General features: G+C 32.7%; 1 protein-coding gene across 3 annotated transcripts in view; it reads left to right on the top strand.

Annotated features, from left to right (window-relative positions):
* The window catches only part of LOC118192418 (uncharacterized), an 81,541-nt gene that overhangs the window by 20,886 nt on the left and 39,425 nt on the right, over positions 1-21,230 (top strand). For all 3 annotated transcript variants that reach the window (XM_035363408.2, XM_035363545.2, XM_035363477.2), the window contains 2 exons: positions 18,002-18,652; positions 19,368-19,669. In XM_035363408.2, coding sequence (XP_035219299.1) covers positions 18,153-18,652; positions 19,368-19,669 — 802 coding nt within the window. In that variant the 5' untranslated portion in view covers positions 18,002-18,152. The remainder of the gene's footprint in view (positions 1-18,001; positions 18,653-19,367; positions 19,670-21,230) is intronic.

The following is a 21,230-nucleotide window of genomic DNA, read 5'->3' on the forward strand; positions in this document are numbered from 1 at the left end:
GGGTACTCGAGTTTCTAAGCAAGAAGTGAAACATAAGCACTTCGAAATTCATTTTTTCTAATAAAGAGCTCTTAAACAACTTTTCGCTTTTGGGGATGTGAATTCTTTTATTGAACGGTTCTAAATTTGGCGACTTTTCAACATTTTGGCGATTTTAAGATTAGTTTCTATAGAAACTTTTTAATTCCGAGATCTAAGAATTTTTCGACGATTCTTTTTTTAAAACATCGTAACATTGATAAATTTCATTAAAATAATGGTAATATATTCAAATTATATTTAAAAAATAACATTAAAACATTTTTATTTTTTGCTGTCATATTATAAAGTTTCATTTTGGCAACTTATTATGCAATTTACGAAACAGCTCTTAGCAAAAGCAAAATTAGGTATGTAAATAATTAAAAATGTCGTGTTTTTATTTTGTTTTTCATAGTAAGAGTGTTTCCCATGTAATTGTCTAAAAATATTCAAAATTCTCAGAATGTGCATCAGTTTTCTCTATAAAATTAATTTTATACATCATCCTTTTTTTTTTCTCAAAATATTTCTGGCTTTTTGCTGTTACAGGAATGGTAGGGATATTTTTTCTTTAGGATTTTAGATACTGCAACTTGGAAAGTTTAGAAGGATTTGAAGGCAAGATTTATAGACTCACGATTCTAGAAGATTTGAGAAATATGTGACAAAATGAAAAATATCTCCATGGTATCAACACGTAATGGATGTATTTTACAGAAAGTTTGCAGTGAATTTCTAACGTTTTTGGAGAACGTCTGGAAGAACAATGATAAATAGTATTTGAATGTTTTACTTTTGATACTAGAATCTTAACATGTTTATCTTCCCTTTATTTTCTCTACTTTTCACTAGACACAAGCATGGAAAATATCAAAAACGCTTCTAATCTTATCACATGGGCTGGCATTGTAGAAAGGGATTTTTTTTTATTAATAAAGAAATTGACAACTTACAATTTAAAAGATTCATCTAATATTTTTTAATGCAACCTACACATAGCTGGGACTAAGCATTTTCCCACCTGATGCAATCTCTGTGGATCCTAAATTCTGCTGTCTAGTGCCTTTCTAAATTCTAAAAGTTTTGCAATTTCTAGATTTTGTTGTTCGGTGTGTCACTAAATTCTAGAAATTCTGCCACATCAGCTCTGTAACCGGCCTTTTATATTTCATATTTCTTCTGAATGTTCATATTACTAAAATAAAATTAGTTGCTTTTTCTATACATTCTAAATGCATTTAGTGTTTTTTACAATAATAGAAATGCTTAATTAAATCAAAAAAATTCTAAAATGAAAAGGAAACATGTTGAAGAAAGAAACTGAATACATAAAGAAAATTATTCTTCAAAGATATGTGCAGTTATGTAAATTACCCAATTGTTAATGATTACCTTTACTATAATTTTCCATTTCTCTTTCCTCGTATGGTAGAGTTATTGAGCCAGATTAAATTAAAATTAAATTGTATAATCTTTGTTTACTAGTCCACATTATTAGTTTGAATTTGACTGTTCTTGTTTAATTACGTCACCTTGAGCTGTAATTGATTTTGTTAGCACCAGAACATGCCTTTATGTTCTAAATTCTTTTTAAATAAGAGACTTATTTAAACCTTTGTCTGATATTGTAGTTAATTTCAGCCATAGCGATAATATGGTTCATGTCTCTCAAGGGTTTTGGGCCATTTAACTTTTACCACATCAATTAAACCCTCATAGGTACATTGTGGAGAGGTTGACAAGTTAGGAGATAAAGCACGCAGAAACTAGTGAGAGCATTGGTTTGCATATTGAGACAAATCTCTAATTGTTAGAAAAGATGCTTAAGGAGAAGGAAATCAATATAAACTAGCCAAAATGTCCGGGAAGGCTTCAAATTAAAATGACGGATAAATATTTTGTTGAGTGTTGTTGTTACAAGTTTTGTAGCTTTTAATGTGTAATTATCGTAATATTGTTTAAGAATCTGGGTCATAAATTACATATATTTTAAACTGTGAAATTTTATTAGATTTTGATTTTAATAGGGCTTTTTATATATAATATAGTTAAAAATAAATAAAATTTAATAGTGCTCATGTAAATCCATAATGACTGAAGTTATGTAATACCTAATTTAGTTACTTATGAAAAATTGAGGTTTTTCATTGTGATGACAATGCCCCAATCATCAATCAATTAACGGACAGCGAAATCTGTAGTATGGTTCAAGTACAGAAAATAACGCTACTGATAGTGAAGAAAGTGACAGAGAGGTTATTGAAAACGAAAAAATTTCGATTGACAAGTTAGTTGGAATTCTTGACTCTGCAATTACAGGACTTGAGCAGTGGAACTTTGTAACTGAACAAGAAATTATGTCTGTTATTAAAGAGAAAGTATTAGCGCAAAAAATTTTTTTTTCATTGAAACAAATGTTTAATAAAGTAAAGAAGTAAATTTTTTTTTTTTTTTTTTAAATTTTTATTCCCTTTAGATCATAAATGTGCATTATTTCATAAATCACAATTTCGTATGTTTAATTTAAATTTTATAATTTCTGCATGCCATCTTACTACATTTAAACTGAGGATCTAATATCCAGAAAAATCTCAAATCTGGAATTGCCGTAATCCTGACGAGTCCATATCTCAGGTTTTGTACTATATTACGTGCCTTTTGATATTCGCCGGCTAGCTTAAATTAAGGGCCAACTACGTTAATTAAGTCTCTTTTAGTTAGTTCTGATTTAGTTCTTTTTTCTTTGAGTTTCTGGCCCTAGTGGAAGCTTTGTTGTAAGCCTGAAAAAGGGGCCAACTGTTCATCTTATTTTGAGTGGCATAAAGGGTAGTTAACCCTTCGTGAGTCTACATCTTAGTTTTTTGAACTCAGCAATAAGTAATCAACAAGTTCATTAGGTTCCTCATCATTCATTCTAGTACAAAAAGAGTGAGGAACTCTACAAGTGGAGAAATATTAGTAGCTTATATGTTGTTTGGTTCCAAAGGCAGAATGGGTACAGGAATTTTTTGCAGTTTCTTTTTACATAGTGTAGTAAATAGGAGACCATTTCTTTTAGAACGTCCTACCATATGGGTGTGTATCAGAAAGCAGATAACCCTTAATTATGTTGTTATAATAAATAACCTAACCTCCCTTAACATGTGTATATACATACAATTTATTATTAGAAAAGTTTTCATATATCATTTCCGAGGGACGTAATTTTAATTAATGTGATGAATTATTGGAATAAAATTGATTAAGAATTTTAAGTTTAAGTTATTTAGATTTCTATTGTAGTAAAAACATTTTAATAAGCTGTTTAGAAATTATTTTAAACTAGAAAAGTTGTAACTAGTGAAATTAAAAGGTAATGCTTAAAGTACTGAAAATGTAGCTATTGTTACTGACCTTAGATTGATTAACTTGTCAAGGGGAACAAACCAATCCACTATCAATTAACCATAACCAAATTAAGTGAGAGTGTTTTGTCTTCTTTGAAAGTAAGGATCAAATTAGTTATTTTACTAGAGTTAAATCCTGCTATGAACAGAACTAAAAAATGAGAAGTCTCCTTGAACCAAATTATTTGCCATAAAACAACAAGTAGGATTTTCTTCTTAATTTAAGGAACTCGTTAAGAACTGAATTAAGCTAGATCTTCACTTTTAAAGAAATATTCCTCAACGCTCTCATAGTACAATATTGTAAAAACAGTAAGAAACTATCGACACCTGTATAAGTTAATATAAAATAATTGAAATATTTGCAAAATAAGGTAGTTGAAAAACAATAGAAATATCTACAAAGGAGTACATTCTTTTAGATTTAAACATAAGTTGAAAGGTAGACATTGAAATATTAATTAACACATTATTTTAGATCTAAATGCAAAATCAAAAGTTAGTCTCTTAAATACAAATATTTATATGTAAATATTTTATATTCCTTTAGCTTTATATACAAAATCAAATGTAGATATTTAAATACAAGTTTAGGTACAATTTGATGCCAGAAAGGAAATTAAAATTAACTTACTTGTTTGCAAAATTTGAACAAAATGGCTGTAACTGTAAATGTACTTGCTGATGGAATGTAATAGTGTTGTCGTAATTAGTGGGAGACAAGGCAGTGGTACTGTATTTGAGAGATGCTTGTGATAAATATCTATGGATACTATATATGTAAGAAAATAAAGAATATGTAAAAGGTTAAATTAGCAGCGTAAATTAATTTCCCTTCTCTATTCTAAAAATAGCAACATCTATTTGCACTGCATCATTTCGAGAAAAATCTATGTCATATGACTCTTTTGTAATTCTGGTGATGTAAATTGAACTAAAACTCAAGCAGCCAATAATAATTTTACAGCACTATTAACTTTCTAACCAAAATTAACTCAAAAACCAAAACTAACTCAGTTTGACTTAAGATTTCATCCTGAACATTATGCACCTGCTTTCCACGCTTTGCCTTAGCTAGACTGCTGTCTGTCTGCTGCTGCTTTCTTGCTACAAAGTTATAAAAAATGTAAGCCCTTTGGAACAGGCACATTTAATGTGCCGACTTGTGTGTAGCCATAATATGTTGCTGAAAATAAAAATGAAGATTTAATCTGCTTTTGCCTCCAATTTCCTAGTCATTACGGATCAACACTTCTGCACCATCAAAATTTCTGCTCCTGAAAATATTACATATATATGTGTAATATATTCAGGAGCATATATCTATATATACAGGATGTTTCATATTGAATGGTATAAAAATTAAACATACCTGTGATCATTAGAATTATTTTGAGAAATCAAATTTACAGTGAAACTGTAGTTCACCAAGTTTTTTCAGATGTTCTGCTTGTGCCCCTTTCGCGACAGTGCAAATATCTATGCTGTTTTCCACTTACTGCCACACTCATGATAGAGTATCTTTTGTAATGGGGTAGACCAACCCAGTAATGGGGTAGACCAGAGGTTGGCAACCTTGTAGGTGTGGTGTGTCAAACCAACCTACCAATATAATTCAGCATGCCACCCAGCAAGAAATATTTGAAACGATTTGATTCCTGTGGCAGTATGTGCAGATTTAGGGAATAGAGGTGGAGAATACAGATTTAGAGTTTTATTATATCCTAATTATGCATCATTTAAAGGTATTTTTTAACATAAAAATAAACAACGTAAAATATGACTATTTCATCAATAGAAATAAATTTAAATTATATATATATACAGTACAAAGTGCGAAAATCGGACTTGTCGGGACTTTGATTCCAGATTTGGGATTTTTCCGGATATTAGATCATCAATTTAAATCTGGTGAGATGGCATGCAGAAATTATGCAGTTAAAAATATGAAATCGTAATTTATGAAATAAAGGAAATATATGATTTAAAGGGTATCAAAATTTCCAAAAAAAACGAGCTTAATATTTATTTGTGTACTTTATTAAACTTTTCTTTCAGTTTAAGTTGCTTCCACAAAAAATTTAAAAAGTTCCTTTTTCTTTTTTCTTATGTCATATACAGTTGACTTTCCAATGCCATATTTCTCGCATAATTTTGTGATGGATTGTAGATCCTTTAGCAGCCCCAGAATTGGAAACTCTTTTCGACATAATCGAAAGTTCAAGCTTAGTTTTTATAAAATTGCCGTAATAATAACAGTCTGCAAAAAATAATAAGCTGGATCAAATTAGAAGATTAGGGAGCAGCGCAGTGTGTTACATTAGCTGAAATGCTTTAGAATTAGTAAAGATAATTTTAGCCTAGCTTAATAGCATCCGTTATACATTATTGGCTGTGTATCACAAGATTGGCGATGAAAGCGAAATTGTTTCGCTAAATTTTATCTTGCTCCTATTGCGTACTGAATTAAACCTGAATTATATTAGTTATTTAATATACCTACGTTTATTTCTTGCACATGCTTAAAACTAATCAGAGTCCTGAATAAATAAACTCCCACATATACTTAAGGTTTTATCTAAGGCTGGCGCTAGATAACGCCTGGTGCAATCTCTACTGGTCCTAAATTCTGCTACAAAGTGCCTTTTCTAAATTTTCACCGCGCTTAAACTTTGGATTCCAGTGCCTTCCCTAAATCACAAGAAACTTCTCATCCCTTAATTTTGCCGCTCGGTGCTTCCCGAAATTCGAGAAATTTCGTGTTCTCCAAGTTCTGCCGTGTGGTGCCGACATACTCTGCCGCCGGCCGCTTCTGGGTTTATAGTGAATGCCATATCAGTTATTCTTAATTAAAAAAGCACTAAATGTAATCTTCTGGCCTATGAGTGTCATTACCAAAATCTTTTTTAGCATATGAAAAGAAATTTTTGTTGAATTTTTCCTCGTCAACATTTCTTAGAGCACTTAAGAATCTATAATCATTCCAAGCATAATGTTAGCATAAAATGTTGCCATACTCTTGTTATTCAATTCCTAATAAAAAAAAGTTTAGACATCGCTGCATGAGTTATTACTGAAGCTGTCATGTATTGATAAACATATGGTGATGAAAGCAAAATATAAAAAATAAATGACTCACCAGGTCGGCATTAGGGATATAAAAAAGGTGTGAATGTTTGGATTTGAGACAGTGCTTAAATTGCACTGGAGCCCGGCTCCAGTACTTCTTAATTTTTAAGATAAATTACAATTCTAGCCGGAGTGCACCGGAGCCCTAGATAAGATGAGCTCCGGTACTTCTTTTTATAAAACTGATTCACAATTTCAAAGGAAAAAAATTACAATTCCTAACATTTTAGTTTAACAATAAGCAGACCGTGCAATACTCTATTTCCCTAGAAATACGAACTCATGAGAACATGATACGATCAAGTGAAGTCTCCTCACTCACATGCAGAAACTTTTCCCTTTAAGAAGGCAATAAATTTGGGGGAGTTTGTTTAGGAACGCGTAAATTTCTCGCCATGCCATTGTATCTAGTGTATTGTTATCGATGGTTACAGTTAGTTATCCTCACAGGAAGGAAAAAGGGGGGTTCTTAAATGTGCGTTAATTGACAGCGAGTACAATAAGAGTGAAATAAACTGCTCAAGCATGTCCTATACATCGTCTTCCCACAGTATCCACTAATGTAACCAAATACCGGGGGGGGGCAAAAAGCGTAACCATCAACTATACATTCATCCTTAGTAGTCAGATCCAGGACTCATTTTACCCCTGACACACATCTGCTTGATGGCTATAATTCTGTCAGCAGAGAGTCGTGGTCAAAGAGAACGTTTTCTCTCACCAAGATTCCCCTCATTTTTTGTTTCCACCCACTCATATCCTCATGGTCTCATTCTGTTTCGCCCCGTTTTTAGCATTATCTGAATTTTCATCAGCTATACATTGAGCATATTTAATTTTTGTGATGATAAAGATTGCGTTTTGGTGATGTTTAAATTCCCCTATGATCAGAGCTTAAATTGGGCCGGAACCCACCGGATCCCAGCTCCGGTGCTTCTTAGTTTTTGTTATAAATCATAATTCTAGCCGGAGCGCACCGGAGCCCTGAATAAGAAGGCTGCGGCACTTCTTTTATGTAACTGAATAATAATTTCAGTAGAAATTTTTATCTCAAAATAAAATTTTATTAAAAATCGCTTATTAAATTTTAATTTATCTCTTTTGCTGACGGTCTTCCATAGGGCTCCGGCACTTGTAATTTTAGAAATTAGGCCCTAGTTTGAGATGTATGCCAAACAGATACTCAGCTACGGAGCCAAATTATTTTTCCATAACGGGCTATTTTATTTAGTGCATAAGGGAAATTAAGAATCAGAATTTTTAATTGGAAATCTCTACACGTTTTATTATGGAAGAAAAAATCAAATGTGCAAGCGTAAGAATTTAAAAAAAAAAGTGTTTGTGGCTTTGAGGTTCAGATTTTAGATCATTCCGGATAATGGACGTCCGGATTTCACACATTTTACCGTATTATGTATCTTTTAAACATATGTATTAAAATAAAAAAATAAACATTTACATCATAACAAAGCAAGGTGCACAAGATCATTTCACTTCAGTATTTTCGTCAAGAGCAATGCTTAATGCAACAGATTCTTGTAATCCAGACCTCTGTTTTGTTGTTACATTTTCTGCCATTTCAGTTATTAGTCTTCCAGTAGTTCGTGCTTAAGCTGATATTTCTTAAATTTGGAATAATATTGTTTGCAGATTTGGTAAATCATTGAGCAGTGTATTCCCCCATCTGTTAAAAAATTGCCTTTTGCAGCTACGCAGTGAGTAATTACAAAACTACAGTTGGTCAACTTAAGTTTGGTTCCAGTAGTTAGACAAAAAATATAAATTTTTCATAATCCAGTATTCATAATCCTCATAAATTTTTCATAATCCTCATAAATTTTTCTTATATCCAGTAACAGCTCTTTTTATAACTTTACATCGGAATTCTGAAATGTAGACTGTTATTTAGTTTGAAAATGTGTTTACGTGCAACATAGCACACATGCAGCACAATTACAGCTGTTGTACGAATCCACTGCGAACCTCGAGCATTTTTTTAGTGGCCATTGAATTAAAGATGTAGGTATGAATTGTCACAATAATTAAACAAACAAAATATAAGTTTTCGCAATAAAACTAAGAACGTATCATAAAGTTAAAAGTAACCTGTAGCGTATGGTGTGTGTCAAATTCAATTCTATTTATGATTAAAATGAAACTCGATACTCGTGTATCGGCGTGACAAACAGAATGAAAGGAGAGAAAAAAAATGTTTAAGGCAGGTCGACACAGATAGGAGAGACAGAGCGATGTGTTATAGGTGGACATAGTGAACAGGACAGATAAGAGAGACAGGGTGTGTGTGAGACTTTACATGATAACTGTGTAAAATGATGTAGAGTACCTCTGAGAATTGTACTCCATGTGATACAATGTCTCATAAATGTGTTCACATACTTTAAGGATTTGCAGAAGGAGCGTTGTAGCCTGGAGTTGGATTAAAATATAAAGCCCAATAGCTTTTCGTGATTATCTCCATGCGACTTTGAATAAAACTAAACTTTTTAATTTTTAATACTGACATGATTTCTTTTTCTAAAATTGAAAATATAAGGAGCCATAGTAAAATACGCCACAAAAGTTGTCGTATACTGAAATATTTATATAAAAGTTCATAAATAAAATTATCGTCTACCACTTTTTAAAAAAATTTTTGCATTTTGGTGATGTTTCAAAAATTGTTTGGCTTTATTTTTGATTGCTTACTTCGTTATATTTTAATTAATATTTAAAAACAGCTCGTAGGCGTAAGGAAACAACGAACAGCATTCGAAAATTGATCATTTTTCATCATAAGCATGGAAATTTAATTGGGGATATTGCTAAATTAGGAAATGTATACCACTCTACGGTGCAGTATGTGATTGGATTCAAAGTAAAGAAGAGGTTATTTTGCATAGAGGACTCAACTTGATCAGAGATTTATAGTTAAAAAAATCTGTGAAAATCCACCATTGAGTGTTTTAAAGATTTCTGCAGAATTTACTGAAAAGTTTTCTTCAGTTTCACTTAAACTGCTTGATGAGTACTCAGATCAGCTGGATTACATGGGTGCTCTGCTCAAAGAAAATTTTTTGGAAGTGCAAAAAAAACATAAAGCTTAGGCTTTTCTTCTCAAAATCAATGTTAAATAAGCGGCAATGGCTAAAGCTGATTAGAAACATGTCTTATTTGCAGATGAAAGCAAATGTAACATTTTTGATTCCGATGGGTGTGTAATTGCACGGAGAAAAAAAAAATTGAGGAACTTAACCCAAGACCTTGATTGGTACAGTAATGTAGTATGTTGGTGGAGGTTTTCTTGTGTAAGGGTGCATCAGGATTAAATAATTTAGTATTTATTGATGGCACAATGAAACATTATCTTTATTTAAATATTTTAAAAGTTAATTTAAAATTATCCTCCCAAAATTTGGATACTTGAAAAAACTATTTTTTATCAGGATAACGATTCTAAGCACATGGCCCTCTACATTTAACTTTTGGATATCCATAATTGTCCACAAGTTTTGAAAACACCACTTCAGTTCCCAGATGTAAACCGAACAGAACACATCTGGAGAGAATTAGAGGTTAGAGTGTAAAGATACAACACTAAAACAAAAACGAAATTAAAAACAGTAATCATGGAAGAATGGAGGAACATTGATGCAGATATTACTCCCCCCCTCAAAAAAATGGTGATCTCTATGCCCAGACTTTTGAAAGCTGTCATAAATACTGCAGTATATACTACAAATACTAATTGACAAAAATACTATATTTACTTATACATGCAGATTTCTTTAGACTGTATGGAGACTTTTGTGAGGTAACTTTTCTGTTACTTTTTTATTATTGATTTTCCCCCAAAAAAAGTTTTAATGTGCTCATAAAATAATGTAGTTTTGATAAGAGAAATTTATAGATATTATTAAAAAATTTTCATTCTAAAATATGTTTTAAAAATGACTAAAGCAATATTTCACTGAAACTTGTAAATGTCGGAACACTTTTGTGAGCCATTGTAGGTTGCCGATGTTTGGGGTAGTACTTGACTATTGTTCAGGTTGGTGAAGCAGCATCTTGCTGCAGAATGAAGCCGAAAACCGCTTCCTCCAACTGAGGGAACAATCACTATGATCATGTCTTGATAAATGCACCCATTAATCAATTTTCTCACAAGCAAGAAATGACCAAAAACATAACTGTTGGAAATGGTGCACAAAACATACACCTTTGGAGAATCGTGCTCATGTTTCATTATATCATGTGGAATTTACATTCCCCAAAAGAATAAGTTATGGAAATTAACTTTGCCAGAAATATGAAAAGTGGTGTCATCTGTAAACACAAGTCTGTTCATGAAACCATCAACCTCATGCTTATTTTGCAAATTCTCATAGAAAGCATTATGTGACAATTTGTTGGAAGGTTTTAATGCCTGCACATCTGAAAGGTGTATGACCGGAATTGTAGACATTTCCGTAACACATGCCATACAATTACATGAGGCACATTGGATTCAGAACATGCATGATGTGTTGATTTTGTTTGACTTTGAAAAAAAAAAAAAAAAAAAAAAATCATGAATTTTTTCCACTGGCTGCTGTTTGTCCTGGCCTGGCTTTCTTACACAAACAGCCCATTTCCTGAAATTGCTTCACTTACCATTCGATACTGTGACAATGCCATGGTTCTTTACCAAATTTCATCCAAAAACGTCTTTGACTGATGATAAACAATGATATTTTGGCGTATTTCAAAATGCAGTACGCTTTCTCCTGCATGGACAGCACCATTTTGATTACTAATGCCCGTAGCAATGATTTCGTAACTGGAAGAATTTTCGCTGTTGCCAGATAAAATTTATATAATTGTAGTTTAGAATTGTTTTGTTTCAGCTGAATAAATCGATTGCAGAATTTGTATTCTTTTTGTCCCATTCAATTGAATGGGACAAAAAGAATGTGTGTGTGTATATTATATATAGAGAGAAAGAAGATGGTCATAAAGAAATTTTGCCAATCTCTGCACTTCCAGTGTCCATTCTAGTTAACTGATCGAGATGAGATTTGAAATATAGTTATTCGGAGGTATGCCCTCAAGATTCTGTGAATGGCAACACAGGGCCACTCACATTTATGGTTATACTTACAGAAACTCGAAAATGTTGGATGGCAGCGCCAACCTTTTCGGTTTCCAAATCTTCAGCTCATGCGAAAACCCTAAATAGCACTGGAACAGTAGCGATATATCCAGATATAGTCGCGTTATGCATACACAAAAAAAGAGTTCTGAAAAACCGGCCAATGAAACACAATCTGGGTGCATGCAAACAATTTGCATATGATAGAGGCAAGATAACAGTCGCAGAATGCCGATCGCCAGATATTCAGTGTAGGAAACCAATAAAATGTCAGTCGGGTATGTGAAGTCTTCAGTCAGGAACTCGCACATGACGACGAAATGATTTTTCTTGGGAAAATTCATGATGAATTGATAAAACTGTATTATCAGAATGGGATGAATGCTGCAGAAGCCTTGCATGTATATCCACAAAATTATCTCTAACGATGTGGCCCATGTAGTCTGCAAGCTCTGTGTGAGTGCACAATTTCGAAGATGTGGGCTGCACCTGTGATAAACTGTGCTCCAGACGGCCAATAGTTTCTGAGGACATTGTTACTACGGGAAAGCATCACATAATGACAGCAGGACACAGGAAAACCGCAAGAGGCACAGTGTATGTGTTGGATATTCGTGCTTGGTTCTGCATGTGTTTCCCTACCTGTACCAGCGTGTCCATATGTTGCAGCAGGGGAACCCACATCTACATCTGGACCCACATCTACATCTGGACTTCGCAAATGAATTTCTAATACGATATGATGCTGATAACGAATGGCCACTTCGCATACTATGGACGGATGAGGCGCACTTCAATTTAAATGGTGACATTAACACCAAGAGTTGTGTGTACTGGGCAGAGACGAATCCCCACGCTATGGCACCAGTTTGATTATTTGACGCCAAACTGATTGAGTGGTTCGCCATTACAGCCACACTTGTTCTTTTCCCGTTCTTTGAGGAAGCAACACGTGTAACATGCTCTGTAACAGGCTTTCAGTATACAGATTTGCTGTAAAATTATGTACTATCGGAATTGTGTCAGCGGAATGTAAGATGGTGCACCTCCACATATAACGAGGTCTGTTAAAAGGGTCCTGGAACAGCATTTTGGTAATCATGTCATCTTGCACCATTATCCTTTTCCTTGGCTTTCATAATCCGCCGATCTGATGCCTATGGATTTCTGGTTTTGGAGGTATTTCAAATCCAGAGTTTACCTGTGCAATCCACGAACTTTGTCAAATTTAAAGAATTCTATACAGCATGAGATTGCAAACATCCCTAATGCCATGTTGCATTTAGCAGTATTGTCCACAGTCTCCCGCATGCAATGCATACTTGGCGCCCATGTGGAAGACGTTTGATCCAAATAAAGGTATTCTTTTGTCCGATATGTGTTGGCATCAGTGATCGGTGTCCTCTCTCTGTCTGTGAAAATTTAGTGCGTGCACCCAGATCATGTTTCTTTGGCCGATTTTCAGAACTCTTTTTTTTTTTTTGTGTAGGCATAACACGTCCATCTTTGGACATATCGGTACCGTTCCAATGCTATTTAGGATTTTCGCATGTACTGAACATTTTGCAACCGGAAAAAATTGGCATTACCATCTGACATTTTCAAATTTCTGTAATTACAACCGTAACCGTGAGTACCCCTGTGTTGCCATTCATAGAATCTCTGCATGCCTCCGAATAACTATATTTATAATCTCTTCTTAACTGGTTAACTGAAACAGATGCTAGAACTGCAGATGTTGGCAAAGTTTCTTTATGTACCACCCTGTATATGTGTGATATTTTAATGCGTAGAAGAAACCCGGTACTTTTTATTTCTGGCAGTTGAAGAGATTTTACTGCGTAGTTAGAAAGATGGATGCATAAACCAAAAACTTTTGGACATGACTATTTGAAAACATGATTTTATTTAATGATAATGCACATTAAAGCAGTCTTTTGTATACAAAATAGTTCTAGATCGTAGTTCGCTACATTAATAATTATGTACATGTGTTTTAAAGCCAAGAACAATAGAGCATAGAAGTGCATGGCAGGAGAAGTTAAGAAGAAAAAGTGACATAATTGTTAGCAAAGCATTATTTATACCAGGCAGGTGCATATATACATCTCAGTTGTGATTGGTTAATTTTAGGTTTTAGCTCCCATTGCCAGCAGTGTTATGTAATTTGGAAAGATCTTGAATTTGGGAGAAAAGATGAACTTAGAGAGAGAATATAAAATTTAGAATAGTTAATTTTGAGATCACCAATCATTTCTTAGCTCAGCCATCATATTTTATTATGTGTTACGTATATAAATATAATATGGTAATAAATAGATGTTGATACGCAAAGATGGTAGAAGTCACTGGGACAAATTAGTAATTTCTTTTATTGCTGACATATACTGTACAAAGTCCAAGATTCAGACTCATCAGTACTTTGCCTATTCTGATTTGGGATTTTTTTGAATATTAGATCATGAGTTTAAATCTAGTAAGATAACATGTAGAAATTATAAAATTAAAAATATGAAATAGGGATTTATGAAGTGATGAAGCATTTATGGCCTTAGGGAAATTAAAATTTACAAAACAAGATGCTCACTATTTATTTATTTATTTGCTTTATTAATATTTCTTCCTATGTAAGTTGTTTAATTTTTTGTGCTAATTCTTGCTCTTAAATTCCATAGATATATAATTTCTTGTTCAGTTATAAAGTTATACTTTTCAAGTCCCGTAATTGTCATGTGGAGGTTTCTCACTGAATCGTCAACAGAAATTTTCATTCTCAGCAACCTCCCTGTCACTGATGATAGCAGTATTTTCTGGATTTAAAATCATATTACAGATTTCACCAATATGAATCACCATATGACAGTTTTCAACATGATTGGGGCTTTATCATAGCAATGAAAATCTTAGTCAGTTATACCATCTTCATTTATTACTACTTCTCCACATTTCTTGGCAAATTCTATTAGCTGGAAAATTTCACTTTGTTTATGATATCTAAAAATCTTCAAATTCGCAGTTATCATAATATAACTTGGCTAGCATCTGCTATACTATTTTTGATGTATCATGAAATGTGCAACTAAAGACATGTTTTTCCACTACATTTTATCTTCCTTCTACCGCATGCTGATGAAGTTAAACCTTAATCATGGCTGTATTCAGGAGGGAGCTGCAGCTCCTTCTGAAACTTTTTTTTCAGTTTATAAATAGATGCAATCACAAAACATTGGTTTTCGATAGGGAGGTGATTTCAGAGGGAGCTGCAGCTCCCTCTGAAACTTTTATTTCAGTTTATAAATAGATGCAATCACAAAAAATTGGTTTTCGATAAAACTCAATACCTCCCCCTCCAGTTAAATCCTTGGTACAATACTGAGTTGAATTATATTAGTTTAGTTATTTATTGTACTTACAGATATTTCCCATGCATGCTTAAGGCTTATCTGTGCCCTTGGATAAATAAATTCCTGCATATGCTTAAGGCACATCCGAGACCAGAGCTAGACATATTGCAGCTTGTTGCAGTCTCTGCGAGTCTGTACAATTGTTCAAAATATAAATAATTGCCGCAAAGCCAGATAAAATTCCATTAATTATTTTCAGTATATCATGTAGAGTATGAAATGATGTACTGAAAATAATCATAAGAATCATAAATGCATGGGAAATATTGCATGTTTTTCAGCTAGGTTTACCAAATTTTAATGTACCATGTGTACCAAATAAAAAAATCCAAAGTATTGAAAATACTGTCCTCAAAATCCAGTTATCCATCTCGGAAATAAAAGAGGAGGCAAAATAAAAAAGTAATGATTCAAATTTCATATACATTATTGTGTCTTTGAAAATCATCAGACTTTTAATTCTGTATCTTTTACAGTTAATGAGATAATGAAAATGCAAGTCCAATATTAATTGGCAGTTTAAGCTTTGAAGAACTTCGAAATTTTCAGCAGAAGAGTGACTCAAAAAATACACTTAAGTGCAGTGATAGTAGTAATAAAATATTAAATGGAATAATATTTCTATATATGTAGTTGAGATCATAAAATATATATACAGTATAAAGTCCAAAATCCGAAATTCCATTAATTATCCGGAATGATCTAAAATCCAGACCTCAAAACCACCAACGTTTTTTATCGTAGGCTTTACACATGTACGTTTGATTCCCCCCTCCGCCATCATCCATCATCCATTCCCCCCTTCCGCCATAAAACATCTGAAGAGTCCCAAATCTTAATTTCATTTCGACACTAAATAAAATACTTTGTTATTAAAGAAACAATTATTTTAGCATAAATTTGTACAATCAGTAATTTGGCTCTGTTGCTGCGTATCTGCTTGGCACACATCTCAAACCGAAACATTCCACATAGATACATCATTGATCTGATGCCAACCTGGCGAATCATTTATTATACTTTTCTTTCATCACTGTATGTTTATCAAAACATGACAACTTGAGTAATGGCTCATGTAGCAATGCCTAAACATTTTTTTTTTTTTGTTAGTAATCGAACAATAATGGAGTATAATAACCTTTTATGTTGACATTACGCTTGACGATGATTACAAATGCGCTAAAAAATGTTGAAGAAAAATTTACCAAAAATTTCTTTCCATATGCTAAAAATAGATTTTGTTGATGATACTCATAGACTCAAAGATTACATTTAGAATTATTTTAATTAAGAATAACTGATTTGTTATTAAGAATAACTGATTTAATTATTAAGAATAATGATTGTTTAATTAAGAATAACTGATTATAAACCCAGAACCAGCACCAGGGCTCGTATGGTCACACCGAATAGCAGAATTTAGGACCCACAGACCATCAGGCGGTAAGTTATTTAGTGCCGGCCCTCAATAAGGCTTAAGTATACATGGAAATTTTATTTATTTAGAGCTCTGATAAGCCTTAAGCATGTGCAAGAAATAGACATAAGTATAATAAATAACTAAACTAATACAGTTGAAGCTTAATTATCTCAGTGCGCGATAGAAGCAAGATAAAATTTAACCGAACAACTTGTCGTTAGTCGCCAAGTTCATGATGCATAGCCAAATATGTATGGTGAAGGATAACTAAAATCTATGAAGATAGTTGCTAATTTTAAAGGTTTTTGGATATCGGAAAACAAAGCTGAAATTTTACAATTAACGGATTTTGTAAAGAAATGTGGAGAAGCGGTAATAAATGAAGATAATATAAAAGAAGTTTTTCATTGTGATGATAATGCTTCTCAATAATCATCATTCAATGAATGAATGGCAAAATGTGTAGTATGGTTCTAGATCCAGAAAATACCACTGCCAATAGTGAAGAAAGTGACAAAGAAGTTGCTGAAAACGAGAAAATTTTGATTGGCGAATTAGTCGGGATTTTCGAAACAGCCTTTTTTTTAAAATTTTGATACCGTTTAGATCATAAATACTTCATTATTTCATAAATCAGAATTTTATATTTTTAATTTTATAATTTCTGCATGCCATCTTACTAGATTTAAACTGATGATCTAATATCCGGAAAAATCCCAAATCCGAAATCGCCAAAGTCCTAACAAGTCCGGAATTCAGACTTTGTACTGTATTAGGTACATTTCAGTATGAAAGTCTTATTATTTTAGAAATAAATTTTGCATGACAGGGCAGGAAGATACTTTAATATAATGATAATCAGCCTATGAAGCTGTTATGTTAAGATGACATCATGGTCTTGGAAAAGGAGCTGTTCTTCTGATATCTTGTCTGAAAAATGAACAAGAAGTATGGATTGTGTGCAATCTAATCAAATGAATCAGTTTACAAGAAGTTTCGTTTAAGATCTCTGAAGGGGATTAACACCATATAGTGTACCATATCTAAAGGAATAGTCACATATGCACTGAATTAACTGTTGTTTAACACTGAACAACATATATTGTCCTAAATGTAGGTGCCATTCCTTATTGATGATCCATATTATTCATCCACTGGAGCCTCATCTCTGTGTGTAAGTTAAATGATTTTTCGGTACTTATTTGGTTATATGTGTGTATGGCTTGGTCATTTCTGAGCATAATGCTGCATTTACTGTATGAGGTAATGTTCACAAAGAAGTAGCTTTTCCTTTAAGTTGACTGAATTTCATTTTGTAGCAAAAGCATACTTTGAATTTTTTTGTGTGTTCTAAATGTATGTATTTATAAGTTCATGATGAATGTAAACTGTTTAGCTTACTTTTACATGCACATTATGCTTTAATGTAAAGTTTTAACTTTTTTTTGTATATTTGTTCTCTTTTTTTTTTTAATTGTGAAATTGTAATGTTTTTAATTTTTCATCTTTTTAGGGAAGAAAAATACAGTAGTCATTTTTTTCTTGGCTGAATGGTATTTTGCCATAAGCAGTAGAATGCTAGTGAAAAGAGATGTGTGCTCATGCATGTCATTTTCTAATGCCACTTAACGGAGGCAAGATACCTAGCTTCAAAGGAAGCTAAAATGGCTTCATTTAGCCAGGATGTCAGGACAAATACAGTTGTCTTGAATGCTCCTTTTCAGTCACCTTGCATGTCTGAAAATTTTTCTGGGACTGGTCCTTTGGACGTAAGGAACATTTCGAAAGCTCTACCTTGTACCAGTATCCCAAATGAGCAGACCAACACTCCTGGAGTAAATGTTGCTTGTTCTTCTGATTCTTGCACATTGAAGCCTTCATCCACATCTCATGTAAACAACATGTGTGCTCCAGCATCTATTGGAGGTGATCCTAATCAGGATCCAAGCAAAAAAATTGCTACCAGTTACAACTATCCATCATCTGCCATTCAGTCGGACACATTTCCATGTGATGGTAAAATATATCCTGCTGTCCATAAGTATCCTGTAGAAATGAATAATACTTCACATCCTCTAATTGCTGTGCAGCACAGTGAAACTTTTATAACTGTGCCTTTTGGATGGAAACGGGTGATATCAAGTGGCAAAGTTATCTATATTAGGTATGTCATTATTTATCCCAGTTCTCTGATTTGACCTTTTTAATGAATGTTTATTACAGGAAACATTCATTAAAAGTTTTTGTATAAAATAATTAGAAAAAGTTACCAAATAAGTACATTGAATTAAAATTTTATTTTATCTTTTTTTTTTTAAGTCTATGTTTCAAGTTGTGACATCTCATTAGCTCCTTTTTAACGTAACGAATTAGGAGATCGGCAATGTTATTTTTATAAGAAAACTGTATGAAAATTAATATTGAAATATTATTTTAATACTGTACTTAAATATATAACTCATAATTAAAAAAAAATTGGCAATTATCTTGAACCTGTACTTTTAATTATAATTAGTATTGTATTAGTAAGACTTCAAGCAAGTTTTGCATATCTGTATTCTGGGATTATTATATTTAAAATGACCAGTTCTTCATTATTGTTAAGTTTTTGTAAAGGAAGGAAGAAGGGAAAAAAAAAAAAAAAAAAAAAAAAAAATAGAATACAAGTTTATTTATGTATTAAATTTTACTGAATTTATTATATTCTATCAAGAAATTATGAAGAGTAAGATTTTGTCCAGTTTACCAAAATCAGATAGAGAAAATTTCAAACTATGTAATGTCTGCTAGAAAAGATTTTACCAGAATTATGCAGTGTTTATTCTGTAAAAATATACTGCCTTGACTACCAGAATTGTGAATTTTCCCTTCCATTTCAGCCCCAGTGAAATCTATCTTCATTCTCTACAAGAAGTTGCAGTTTATCTTCAGACTGAAGGCACCTGCAAATGTGGCCTTGAATGCCCATTGATACTGAAGAGAGTCTTTAATTTCAATCCTATGGCAACAACTAAATGCTGGAATGTAAATGATTTATCTTGGAATGATCCTACAAAACTTTGCAATCATAAAAGAAAAATTGTTGCTATGGCCACATTTCGCAATAGCACCATTCCTTTATCTTCTCTTGGGCCTACAAGAGAACCTAATCCCTTAGGAACACAACCTGCATCTAAAAAGGGTAAACTTTTAATTGTATATATTTTTCTTTTATGACTTATGTTTTATCAGTTCAATGGCAAACTATTTCTAATGTAGCTACTATTAAAAGAATGCATATGTATTAAAATTTTTGCAAATGTTTAATTTTTAACCCTTTAATTTGGCTAAGCTGTCTATTATGATGAAGAGATAATAAATGGAAAGGGTCTACTAGTCTTAAGTGGAATTACACACATCAAAATTGAAACGAAAACAATACTTTCTCTTCAATTCTGTAGACAGAAATAATTTCTTGTTCAGTTACAAAGTTCCACAGTTCAAGTTCTGTAGTTGATGCATCGAGAAATCTGATTAATTTGTCCATCAAACTTTTTTTGTTTTCAATAGCCCCTCATCACTTTCTTCACTATCAGTAACCGTATTTTCTGGATCTATAACCATACTACAGATTTTGCTATCCATTGTTGATGATTGGAGCATTGTCACCGCAATGAAAACTTCTGTTATATCATTTTTATTTGTTACCACTTCTACACATTTCTTTATAAAATTGGAAAATTTCACCTGCGGTTTGCGATATCTGAAAGCCTTCGATTTCGCAGCTATCATCTTCATTGTCCTCACCATGAAACATGGTGGCTGGCCGTAAATTATGCCAAGCACTTTTTAAAGCATTTGCAGGCACATCCTTCCACGATATTGCGATGCTCCACACAGCAGATTTTATGCTAAAATATTTAAAAAAATTCTTCAACAGTCTTGCCATTATTCAAGAAATTTAACTTTTTTTTTTTTTTTTTTTTTTTTAAGTACTACTTTATATTTTCATTTCACATGCTGACTATTCTGATATGTGTAGGCTGAATGATGGACGTACAGTTTGGAAGAAATAATCACGTGTATGCATTATCTTTCATTAAAACTTTTACGTGAAATGTGAGACAAGCAGTTATCTACAATCAGAACAATTTTTGCATCATCAGGTAAACCAACCGAATTCAAATGTTGCCATGCCTCGGGTACAAAAGGATTTTCAAAGCAGTCATTAATAAACGCTTGTACTATCCTTGCTTTTTGATTTGTAGGATATATAACAGGAAAATCTGTACTCCTTTAAATGCTCGAGGTCGTGCATTATATATGATTACAAAAAGTTTACACTTGTGCTTTCCTTCAGCATTTTCATACGCTAAAATTGTTAGTGCAGCATTGAAATCTTTGACACCAGTTGGAGCCTTTTCTGTAAAGGTTGCGAAAGTATTTCATAGCACATATTGCCAGAAAAGACCAGTATCTCCAGTAAATTTGTCCTGGAGATAACGTTTTACTATTAATGAGTTAATTGAATTCATCTGCAAGTAGTTCAGCAGCCTCAGTATCAGCTAAACCTTTTTCACCTGAAATATTTAATTAATTTATACCATGGCAATTTTAAGATTTGATTAACCAATCTGTTGAATATATGCACTCAATTTGAAGAACACTTCTTCATGAAGTGGTTCGGTTGGAGCCATTAGCATTGGGCCTGTCAGTGGCATGCCTTCACTGCATATCCGTCTGACCATTCAATAATCACTTTG

Source organism: Stegodyphus dumicola, chromosome 5 (genome assembly GCF_044657685.1).
Source record: "Stegodyphus dumicola isolate Sdum_Otavi_A_Nest chromosome 5, ASM4465768v1".
In the NCBI taxonomy this organism is placed as follows: domain Eukaryota; kingdom Metazoa; phylum Arthropoda; class Arachnida; order Araneae; family Eresidae; genus Stegodyphus; species Stegodyphus dumicola.